At 36.2% G+C, this 12,071-nt stretch overlaps 1 protein-coding gene across 2 annotated transcripts in view; it reads left to right on the top strand.

The window, feature by feature from the left end:
- Positions 1 to 12,071, top strand: part of lili (LMBR1-like protein) — a 128,071-nt gene that overhangs the window by 111,137 nt on the left and 4,863 nt on the right. For both annotated transcript variants that reach the window (XM_067092926.1, XM_067092925.1), the window contains 5 exons: positions 2,549 to 2,620; positions 2,884 to 3,132; positions 3,307 to 3,494; positions 6,378 to 6,597; positions 11,801 to 11,957. In XM_067092926.1, the coding sequence (XP_066949027.1) occupies positions 2,549 to 2,620; positions 2,884 to 3,132; positions 3,307 to 3,494; positions 6,378 to 6,597; positions 11,801 to 11,957 (886 nt within the window). The remainder of the gene's footprint in view (positions 1 to 2,548; positions 2,621 to 2,883; positions 3,133 to 3,306; positions 3,495 to 6,377; positions 6,598 to 11,800; positions 11,958 to 12,071) is intronic.

The following is a 12,071-nucleotide window of genomic DNA, read 5'->3' as shown; positions in this document are numbered from 1 at the left end:
CCTCTGGGAGGCTGTTCCACAGTTCAACGGTGTGAGGAATAAAGGACCACTGGAACTTAGAAGCTCGACAGTGAGGCACATTACTGCATATTGGTGCTGCTGTTCAGCGAATCTGGTTGCTCTCGGCAGATAAAAAGGATCGGGGATTAATTGTGAATGTGAAAGATCTCTGTTGAAATACAACAATTTATGAAAGAGTGTCAAACAAGAGACCATCCGTCTATGGTTTAAGTCATAACTGCTACTATAAGGAAACAGAAACCTACCGCCACGAACCACTCAATCTAAAACAGAAACTGCAATTACCAACTATGGGATACCGGAAAGGGAAAATAATAGTACTCTCGACACTGTAGTGTGAAAATTTCCAAAAGCAGCTGATATATGATATATATATATATATATATATATATATATATATATATATATATATATATATATATATATATAATAGTACTATATATACACTGTAGTGTATATAAAATTTCCAAAATATATATGATACTGATATATATATATATATATATATATATATATATATATATATATATATATATATATATATATATATATATATATATATATATATATATATATATATATATATATATATATATATATATATATATATATATATATATATATATATATATATAGTACATACATACACATATTCTATATTATATATATTATATATATTATATAATATATATATATATATATATATATATATATATATATATATATATATATATATATATATATATATATATTGTAATTCTAGGGTACTGAATGTGTGTGTGTATGTTGGGGAGGAGAGAAGTGCATGGTAACTGATTGATTTAAGTACAGAGAGCAAGCTTGATATTATAACACTTAATGAGAAAGTGAAAAGCGTTGTGTGCCTCCTTGGAAAGGACAAAGAGTGCTAGTGTTTTGGGTAACTGAAAGATGTAGATACAGGACATGGGTAGTGTGTGCTTGGGCTAACTGAAGGTGTAAAGCCAGAATTAGTAGCATTCAGTTTCAGGAAGACTAGGAACGGGTGAAAGAGTATAAATGCTTTAGTATGAGAATTGCAAGAGTAAAATTGAATGTGGCAAGAGAACATATTGCAGTTATGAGTGAATAAGGGCCAGAAATGGAAAAGTATTTGTAGAATGTGAAAGGCTGGTCATGCTAGATGATTCAATTGCAAAGCTAGATGACAAAGAAAGAGGTGCTATTACGGTTAGGAATGGAGCTCCTGGAGTGAATTGGAATGAAGATTCTATAGAAACTATTTGTTTAGAGAGAGATGAAGTACATGGTTTCCAAATAAGTACATTGTTATAACATGAAGTTATGGTGAGAAGAGGGATGGCTGTAGGTATAGCTGTTCATTATATCATCTGGTTGAAGAAAAAGTTGAGGCACATTGCACTTCAAGTTGGAGAGGAAGGAGATATGTCTGTAAATTTAATTAAGACAGTGAGTTTAATGAGAAGAAAGTCAGAGGAAAACACAAGATTGAAAATGGATTAAAATGCACTGGTTGAAGATCTGGAGGTGGAATGAGTATGTAAATTTGTGAAGATATACATAGAGTAAATACTGTAGTAAAATGAGGAAATTGAAGGTTGATCTTGACCATTAGTAAGAAATGAAATTTTGAAGTGCTCTGGGTGATAATGTATGTATGGACTACAGTACTTTATAATATTTGTATACTCTTTTAGGTGGTCCTCTGGTGGAAGGTGCAACCCTTATATACGTGAGAATGTTGTACAGCACAGGTGGTAAAAATTGTTTCATGGCTACTGTTATTTCAACCATGACAAATCTCTAGAAGTTATAATTTATTAGAGTGCATATAATAATTTTATTTCATAGTACAAAACCTATGGGTCTGTGATGTAAGAGTTAATAATATTAAACCAATGATATGGGTAACATGTGTTATAATAATCAATATAATAAAGTGAAAGTACTTTGTACTTTCCTATGTACCATCAGTATGGTTACATTAGTAATATACTTTAATTATGAATTGAGATACATACTGCTAATATAACAAGGCCCATTCCAATAATATTCCAATGGAGAATACAGTACATTGTAAAGCAGTCTAATGTGTACATATAATCACTTACAGTTAATTTAGAATGGAAGCAATTGCAAGAGGTATTTCTTGAATGACTTTCATTGGGTGAACTTTATCACCTTTCTCCAAGGTCATCTTAAGTTTGGTCAAAGGATCATAGTCTCGTCATTCTCCAAAATTTCCCTAAAGTTCCAGGAAAACCTGCTTTCTTCAAATGTAGATACATATTCTTTGGTTTTGTAACCAATAGAGCTTAAACAAAGGTGCATTGCCATGCTTTACTCTTCAATTAGCATATTCTCATAGCATGAGAGAAACCCAAAGCATTGTGTTATCCTGATCAGGTTTTAGCATGCATATTTATTACTATGATTATGAAAAAATGGCTTTAAATAATAGATGTTGTTTTATTGTAGAAAAGCAAATATAAAATAAAATATAATTTTTGCTCCCTTTTCTTTCCAGATGTTTGGGGAAGTTTCTACCTGCCATTTCTCTACTCTCTCATATCCTGTCTTGGCGTCTTAATGCTGCTGTGTAAGTCTGAGATCTTTTTAGTAGAATAAGTTCCAAACTTTTAAGTAAAATAAGTTTCTGACCTCCTTGCAAAGTAAGTTAAGACATCTCATGATTTAATCAGTACATACCATAGCCAAGTTGTGATTCATATTTGACTGACTAGTTTGATTTTTGTATGGCCTGCATGGAAATCAGTGTTGTATTTATAGTGCTAAGAGTAAGGCAACAAAATGTATTTGTTAATCTTACATGTATCAACAGTTCTGTATTTATTTTGTCAGTGTGCACTCCAGTTGGGCTGGCCCATTTGTTCACTGCTATGGGGCGTTTGATGGTAAAGCCAGGATTCTTGAGAGATCTAGCAGAAGAGTATCAGGCTGCTCTATTACAAGAAGATGCCTTAGCCAGGCAGCTAGCTCAACCCTTGCATCCCCATGTTAGGGTCATTACCAGATCAACTTCCAGTGCTCCAACAAGGGAAAGCATTCTCCATCAGTACCATATTATTAAAAAGACCAGACTAAAACTAGGTAAGCACATCACTTTTATTTTTTATATAGATTTCATGCATAGTGTAATTATAATTTATGGGAAAGTATATCAGTTTGGTTGTGTATAATAGTTATATAAAGTTTGGTAACTGTGGGTTTTCAGACAATTATTATACAGCTGATTATTAATATCTGTTATATTTTTTTAAACAGAGGAACGACGACGTGCAGGTGTTTTAAAACGCACTTTAGCATATCCTCTCGCATTACTTTTTCTGCTTGTCCTGACTGGGACAGCTGTAGCAATTGTGGGCCTGAATACATTACAGTTACTTATTGGGATTAAAGCCCTTCCTCTAGCATCGGCTCCAGCTATATTGGGAGAAGCACAGCAAGGCAAGGTAAACAAATGTCAATTTCATGTACAGTATACTTGATAATTTTAATGCAGTTCATGGTACTGTATACCAATTATTTTTGTTAATGTTTTAATTTAGGTATTCATACTCAGATACATCTCCCTTTTCAACTGGTACATATTATAATGGCATGAAACAAGACAGCGTAACTCTTATGTCGTTTATGTTGGTAACTTACTCATGGAAATGCTGTGTAAAATGATCAGACAGATTTCTCTTTGCAAGTGTTTTACTCTGGCATTTTATATTGTGGCTGTAATTCATTTCTGGGGAACTTGTTTCATAGACAATTTCTTTGTATCATTTCTTTAAGTAATTTCATATTTATAGTAAGGGTGACAGTTAAAACTGCTGGGGTAACTATCACATTCTATTACAAGGGTTTCTTGAAGCCAGTTGGTGTATATAACAACTGGGTTTTTAAAGATATCAAAGTAACTGTGCAGTTCAGTGTTAGTCCAGCATTAGATGTCTTGTGTATAAACATATTAATGGCATTAACAAGAGACATTTCCATTTTTTTATTTTTACATAAAGCTTCATGTATGCATCATGCAAATTTAAGTTAAATTAGTAAGCTTTGTTTACAGATTTTCTGTATAGTTTCAGTGTTTTGTCTTATTTTAAGCTTAGTGAAAATATATACATATACCATATTTTCTGGCCTAAAAGATGTATCCCACTTTTGACCAGTAAAATTTTGGAAAATATGTAAATGCAAAAATAACGTTGGATGACTTTCACCTACTTTACCAAGACATTTTGCTTAGCAACATGTAGATCCTGTTATCCCCTTACATTGTGCATTTTTCTTTTTCACTATGTAGATATGGTAAATTACACCCAAAGTTTACACATAGCCTACATGTAGGTACCCATGTTATGATTCACCGACACTAAAGTGTAACAGTTCTGAAATTCTTCAGCCCTACTATAGTTTTTACTGCCATTGGAGTAACTATATTACAACCAAACATAATAATTTGTGGGGTTAGAATAAAAACACAATATATACGGTATGTACATCATTGTGAGGTGGTGACATTCCCCTGGCTTTGTTTGGTTATTGTGTTACACAAATTTGTCTCAGTACATTGAAGTGTGGTGACTTCAGCTTTTACAGCATATTGGTTACAATATTAAAATTTTTCATTTATTTTAAAAATACTGTTCGTCAATGTTCATTGATATTAATATTTATCAAACTTTTCTGAGGTTGACATACCTGCAAACTGAAAAACGTGACCAGATCACCAAGTAACATAAACAGTATGAACTGTTAGCTGTTTCATCAGAAATTTCCTTGGCCAACACTGTCTCAGTGCTTGTATATGGAAGGGGCTACAGCTGGTGCAATATTCTAGGTTTTTATAGTATTGTAGGCTTATGTAATTTATTTTTTTATCTCAGACAGGAATAATATAAGAAATATTAGAAATACTGTACCGTATTAAATAACATTTTATTATAGTTTCCATACATTTCAGTCTTCAGAACCTGAAAATATCTTTCCTTTTATTACCGTGCAAACATTACACCCCAAACTGAACAGAATATAAAAGAAAGTACAAATACTGCCATTAAGATAAAGAAACAACATTTCAGTTTGTTTATGTAGACGCAAAGCATTTCATTTTAGCTCATCTGAAAACAGCATAATCTTACGGTATACTGCAGAAAAAGCTGGTGGTGTTTTGTGTATTCTTCCGAGTTTCTGAAACCCCTGTTTACAAATCCAAGTTTTCTCTTATGGTCTTTTAATGTTCTTTGATATTAAGTTTTATATTTAAAACTGTGGAACCCAGTTGTTATCTTTGTTTGTTGTTGCTTACTGAATGCAACACATGTAATCACACAGCATGTCAAATAAAGCAAAACAAATGGTTATTGAGTGTTTGGTTATAATTGTCTTACTAGGCTATAGTAAGACTTACCAGTAAAACATTTTAACATGCCATAATTTTACTTATGTCAATTTATAATGTTCCCAAGTCAGGGTTGTTTGAGTAGAGTGAAAATTGTTATTTCAAAAAGTAACGTATAATATGTTATGGTAACATAAAATGTTATAAAAAAATGTTACTAAAGCCCATTGACTCATCTACCTTAGCTTGCCAAAATGGGAGTGAATCTTTGTGACTAGGCTGCATATATTTTTTCTGCTCTGATGATACTTTTGTCTATTTACTGTTTTTAAGTTTAATTTATACACTTCATTCAGGGGCGTATACAGGAACTCTGAATCCTGTTTAGCAAAAAATAACCTTCCTCTGCTGTTAGGATAAGCTTATAAATACTAGTTTTGGCCTCTTGGACATGTTAGAAATTTCAAAGACTTCTTTTAGGAAAAAATAGTGTCTTCCAGGCCGGAAAATATGGGATATATGGCAGTTTGAAACATATGCGTTATACAATATTCATTAGAGTATTATATATAACAAGAATAATAACTGAAGGAAGTAAAATATACAGTAGATGATGTTTGCATGTTAGAGACAGGTCACAAAATGTATAACAGATGATTATATAAAATATTAACAAAACAAATCTGAACCACAGAAAAATTAGATTAGTAAAGTGAAAATAAATTGAAAGAAAAGAGGTAGGCTAGATGGGCAAGGCTATTAGTAAACCTTGTTATTTGTATTATGTATGCATGTAACTAGAAAAGCAGAGCATTTACACAAAATTACAAAGGTCTGAATTGATTTCAAATTTTGGAATATACTAAAGCTATATGAATATGAGTGATTGAAAGGCAGTAGGAATGGAATTATTCCAGAACTGTAATAATTGATAAAAGCAAGTACAGTATCAAATTCTTCCCTGGCATTAACCTCTAATTTTTTCTCTTTCTTTATCTAGAGATCAGTGCTGCTGTCAATGATGGGCTCTGTTGGTGCATTGTTGGAGGTTGTGCTAATCCTGTACCTGATAGCTGCCTCTCTATTAGGATGCTATTCTTTGCCATTATTTGCAAAGATCCGTCCACAGCCGCAAGACACTCCCATGGTGCATGTCATAGCTAACTGTGTGGTGGTGCTTATATTATCCAGCGCCCTGCCTCTCTTAGCTAGAACATTAGGTAAGTATATTTAAACTGACTTAAAATTAGTCACCTTTCCTTTCTTTGAAAGTAATACTTGTCTCTTACTTGTCTAACTAGGCGTATACTTTTTACAAGTTCTTTTATGATGCCTGTATTGTAAATGTATTGGATAGATGACTATGGAATAAACTTTCAAATATAGAACTAGATTTAGTTTTGAAGGTTAGATGCTAATACAGTATAACACGAGAAGGTGAGTTGGGCAGGTAACTAGGTCTGTAATGTATCCCGGGGCTGACAGAAATAAAGTATAGCTTAATCCCGTAGGATATAATGGACCTGCATTTTGAAAGAATGGAAATTGTAGGAAACAGTGACAATGGAAACAGAAAATGAATGCCATTGCTGTTGTTCTTTAATGACAATTCTATTAGAATGTACTTTAATGAGAATTCTAATAGAGTGTAAGATCAATATAAAACTTGATAAACTGTAATGAAAGGAGGAGCTAATGAAAACAACAGAAATATTTAAGTGGTACATTTAACAATTTTAACAGTGTGATATCTGTGGACAGCAGTAAAAAAATGCAAAGCACCATAAGCAAATACAGGTAATCCATAACCATCTGCAGAGATATTAATTCTTGAACACTTTTTTTCCAGTCATTTAAACTACCATTATTTATCTGTTTATGTCTTGTAGAAGGGCATTTCAATTTCAGGAATGGGGTGACAATTTTATAACATGTGAAATAATACCATAAATTCATTAGCCTTTCAAGACTCTGATGACTAAAGGATGTCATCTACATAAAAAAATAACCATATTTGAAAAAACCATAATATTCAGCATCAAGTAGCATTAAGATGATGTTTGGAGTGTTGGAGGATGGTGCAGCTCTTATCTCCCATACAATTGGGTTCTGCTTAAAGATTATCATTAAATCAGACCAAAATTGAAATCATAAAAATTTGTTCCTATTTTTCCATATGTGTTTGATATGCAATAACTGGAATAAATAGTAATACTGTATATCAGTGGAAATTAATTTATCAAAGTTTGTTCCTTCTTGGAAGTACAAACCCTTTCCTTTTAAATAGGAGTGTTGTTCTGTGAAAGTTGGAAGACTGTGGTTGAGCTTGGTAACAATGTAGTTAACTGGTGGTTATGGGAAAGCAAATGGGAGACTACCTCTCACTCACCTACCTTCTAGCACTTTTCTTTCAGCTTTCCTTAAGAATTGATATTTGCTTCGCTCTTTCTTATTGTCTGTTGAATATTTGTATAAGTATTTTTCATTATTGTATGCTTGTTGCTTTTTTTTTCAAATGGAGAAAAAGCAAGACAAGAGACATTGTGAGAGGCATAGGTGGCCATTTTGAAGCTGTTTATACTTAAGGTGGGAAAAAATGCACCTATGTTTCCCCTTCCAGTAGTGCACTAATTGGTCTTCTATTTGTGGGAGAGGTACAGTAGGAAACAGAAGGATAGTAAGTGTTTGCTGGCCTTTTCAGAGGGGAAGTGCACCTCCTGGAACACAAACAGGTCCCTTTCTCCCTGTTCCTTCTGTGCCTATCCTAATCTCTTTTACAAGTACTTCTCATTTGGGGCAGTGGGGGATGCTCAGGTGGAAGAGGTGCCTACAATTTGCTCACCTTGGGCGGAGACGGGTCAGTTTCTCCCATGGTGAGGCACTGACCTGTGCTCCTTGGTTGCCTTCCTCTGCACCTGTTGATATTTATATCCAGGTCAGTGGTTATCATCTTCTGCCAAGTACCTACAGAAGGGGTGACCTCAAGATATCCCTGGAAGCCCGTCTTCAGCAGGATTCCTGTACCGCCTGGGAGCTGCAAAGAAAGGTTTGTCTCCTGCCCCTGCTGCTGCTTCAGTAATTGGAACAGGAGTCCCTCTTGTAGTGGTCATACTTCCTGTAGTAAACCCTTCTGCTTCTCTTGCAGCTCAGATGGATGAGCTTGTCTGCCTCTATCTTTCTTGCAGCATTGGAGACAATCAAGACTTGAATCAGAAGAAGCATTCTCACCATTTCCATGTCCTTTTTATCTTCATTGCTGAGCTTGTTTTTCTCCTCTTCCTCATCCTCGACTTTTCTCTTCTCCCACAGGAGGAGGAAGAAGGGAAGTCCAAGAGGGCTTTTTGCAAGAAGTTCAGTAGGGCTTTTAGGCAAGTGCTTTTCCAAGTCTCTGAGAGGCAGTAGCTTGGAAACACTTGCAAGGGATTGTGAAGCCTTTGGTTGGCTGATATGGGCTTCACTGAGAAAGGTCAGTGACATGTTGGCCCACTTGGACACGAGGACTGGTCCCAGCTTGTCCTGTTAGGTTTCTCCACCAGCTTCATGTGTACCTGGTCTCCACATTGTGTACATGCAGATAGTTGAGTTAGCTATGTTTCCCATGTCTCTGCAAGGGTAGAGGGTGACTTAATGCTTTTGGTGGATTTGAAGGAAGTGTATCTTCAGATGACAATTTGCCAGTCCTCCAGGAAGTATCTCCATTTTGTGTGGGACTTTACAAGTTCAAAGCCCTGTGCTTTAGATCGGCAACAGCCCCTTGGTGTTCATGTTAGTGTTTACCTTGGTGTCAGCCAGCTTCGGCTACTTGCACTGGATTGTCTACTGTTAGCTTGATGACTGGCTAGGTCTGGCATTATAAGAGATGCAGTTGCTCCAGAACAGAGACCACTGTCTCAGCTTTTGTCATAACCTAGGGATCACAATAACTGGGGATATTGTGTCCAAGCAGCAGGCAGATATGGGGTATGCTGATAGACAGCAACAGCAAGAGTTTTTAGCAAGGAGGTGACAGCACATTTGTTATAGGAACAACCAGCTTGGCTTTTTCATCTTGTCCTTAAGAGAAACTCATAGCTCACAAGGCATTTCCTTAGACATTCACTTCAGAGGCAGCCCTTCTCATCACCTTGTGTCCTTGAACCAAGAGTGAAGGCAGACCGCGCTTGGCGGTTGGGTGAAGGGAGAAGGGAAAAGGGAACTTAGTAGTGGGGTTTTTTTTTTTTTTTTTTTAACTCCCCACATATGGAAATGCTGTTGTTCTCCAACAGTTCAAGAAGGGGTTAGATGCACACTTGAGAGATCTGTCTGCTTTTAAGTGTGTTGGACAGAGAACAACCTCCATCTGCACATGAACATCTAGGTATTTTTGAATTGCAGATACTTACAACATTCTGTGATTGTCTGATGGACACTCAGTAGTCTCATTGAGCAACAGTCAGTGATATTGATGCAAGTGGTTTCACCATGCTGTTGAGTTGTCAGCCACAGGCATTCTGGCTAGAAGGAATGTCTTTACAGACCAGCTCAATCACAATGGATAGTTAGAGACAGATTGATCTGTACTTTCTTGGGTTGGGGAACTCTAATGATCAGTCTGTTTGCTGAGCAAAATAGAAAGCTTCAGGTATTCAGTTTTCCTGTTCCAGACTGTAGGCTGCCTAGGGAAATACCTTCTAGCATACCCTGGGCCATCTGGATATCTTTGCCTTTCCTCCTGTCTGTACCAAATAATCGACACAAGCTGTCACTTTAGCTTTCACATAACCATGACAGCTGCTTGTCAGCACCATGAGAAGAGGTACTGTACCCTAATCTGCTAGGCCAGGCCAGGTCTTTTGCTCAAGGTATCCAGAGATTCTCCTTTGGCCTACCCTTCTCAGTTAGCCATGTTTGTAAGGTAGCCTCATCTCCAATTGGTGTTGTAAACGGTCTCTGGTTGGAACTACTTTGCAGCATAATGCAGACTGACTTTCCCACCTTTATTGAGACGAGTTTCTCTCAGTCCCTGCAGTGAAGCCTTGGCCCGGGTCTTCCAACTGAAGAGCATGGACATCCCTTCCTTGGTAGAGTTGTCTGTGCTCATAGGGTATAGAAGGTTTGAATGCCCACCTCATTAGCTTTGGCCTCTGGAGAGAAATTTCATTCTTGTCCCCTGCAACTTAACTTTGGTGCCAGATAGAGATTTTACCCTCGCAAGCCTTAGTTTTGCCATAGCATGATAGTGTTGCATGGCCATTCATATAGTGTCTAGCCCTGAGGACTGGGATTCCTCTCATTCTTATTTGAGTTTGTGGTAAAAAGTCAGAGCCTGTCAGAGGCTGATAAGAGCATTGAGCATTTCTTGTTTCTTTCCCTTTAAAGAATTCATTTTGTGAGCTGCTGGACAAGATGCTTTCATGCCCAGTGTGAGTCATGTGCACTATCTAATGAGAATCTAATTTCTGAGGCCCAAGCATCTGGGTCTTTTTGTAGCAATGGCAGACACAAGTAGGAGGTGTCAAGTACCCCTAACTTCTTGGCTTCATGGAACAGTAATGTGGACATAAAGCCTGTCCTGTGGGGAGTTGTTGTTCAGGGCTGTTAGCCCAACCTGAGCTGTTTTAAGAAACTTTTGGTTTCATAGGTATTAATGATAGGTGTCGGGCAGCACCAGGCTACTTTTGCCTTATTTTACTTCAGGGATGTCACCCACATGTTCTAGGACCCTTCTTCTTTCGAAAAGTGGTATTTCCTAAAGATTTTATGTAGCCTCCAAGCTGTTCTCGGACAAAAAAGCATCTTACCATAGGTAATTGGATGGAGATTGAATAGGTGAGTGATTGGGTCTTTCACCCTTCTTTCACTCTTCCTTTCTGTGTAAGGAACTAGTCAGGCTAAGCACATGTTGGATGGGCCATAGTGCAGGTAAACTTTATAATCAAGCATTAGAGCTTTGGTTCATAAGATATGACGCCTTGCACTCTTCCATCAGGTGTTGACCCAGATACTAGCTGCCTTCTGACTCGTGCTCCTCAACTTGCCAGTCAGTTGAGAGTGTATCCCATCCACCTAAAGAGGGGAATATCCTTCGTACAAGGTGACGGTTTATATTTCTTTTAAGAACTAGCAAAAATTTTTAACACAATTTATATCTTGTGTATACAAACCAGAGCCTTTTATAATAATTCCTACTGATGCAGAAGGAAAAACAGCCAGTATATTGAAGTTAAGTGCCCCCCACCCCATTAACCCTCCTGTTTGTAATTAATCACCCTCTTACCAAATGTCAAGGACCATTTCCAGCTCACACTTAGGAATACTCCTATATAAAAAGCTCTATTTTCCCTAGAAAAAGTACAAATTACTTTAAAATTTCATATTGACTGTGTGTCTTCTCTGGCATTATAATTTTTGCAGCCTTGGAGATAATAAACTTTTAATTTTCAGGGATAACAAACTTTGATTTACTTGGAGACTTTGGGAAGATCAGCTGGTTGGGTAATTTTTGGATTGTCCTTGGTTATAATATGTTGTTTGCCTCTGCCACTGCATGGTGTTTGGTTAAGAAGTTTACAGCAACCATCAGACATGAGATATACATAAGGTAAGGTGTCATTCTTTATTTTGTGAGAGTTTTTTGAAATATTTGAAGATAATAAAAACTTGATAGAAATTTTATACCAAGTATTTAAAAATTCTGAAGTAAATTCATTATTTT

Source organism: Macrobrachium rosenbergii, chromosome 49, assembly GCF_040412425.1.
Source record: "Macrobrachium rosenbergii isolate ZJJX-2024 chromosome 49, ASM4041242v1, whole genome shotgun sequence".
Lineage (NCBI taxonomy): Eukaryota > Metazoa > Arthropoda > Malacostraca > Decapoda > Palaemonidae > Macrobrachium > Macrobrachium rosenbergii.
Note: the sequence above shows the minus strand (reverse complement) of the source record. Positions and strands in the feature narration are given on the sequence as shown.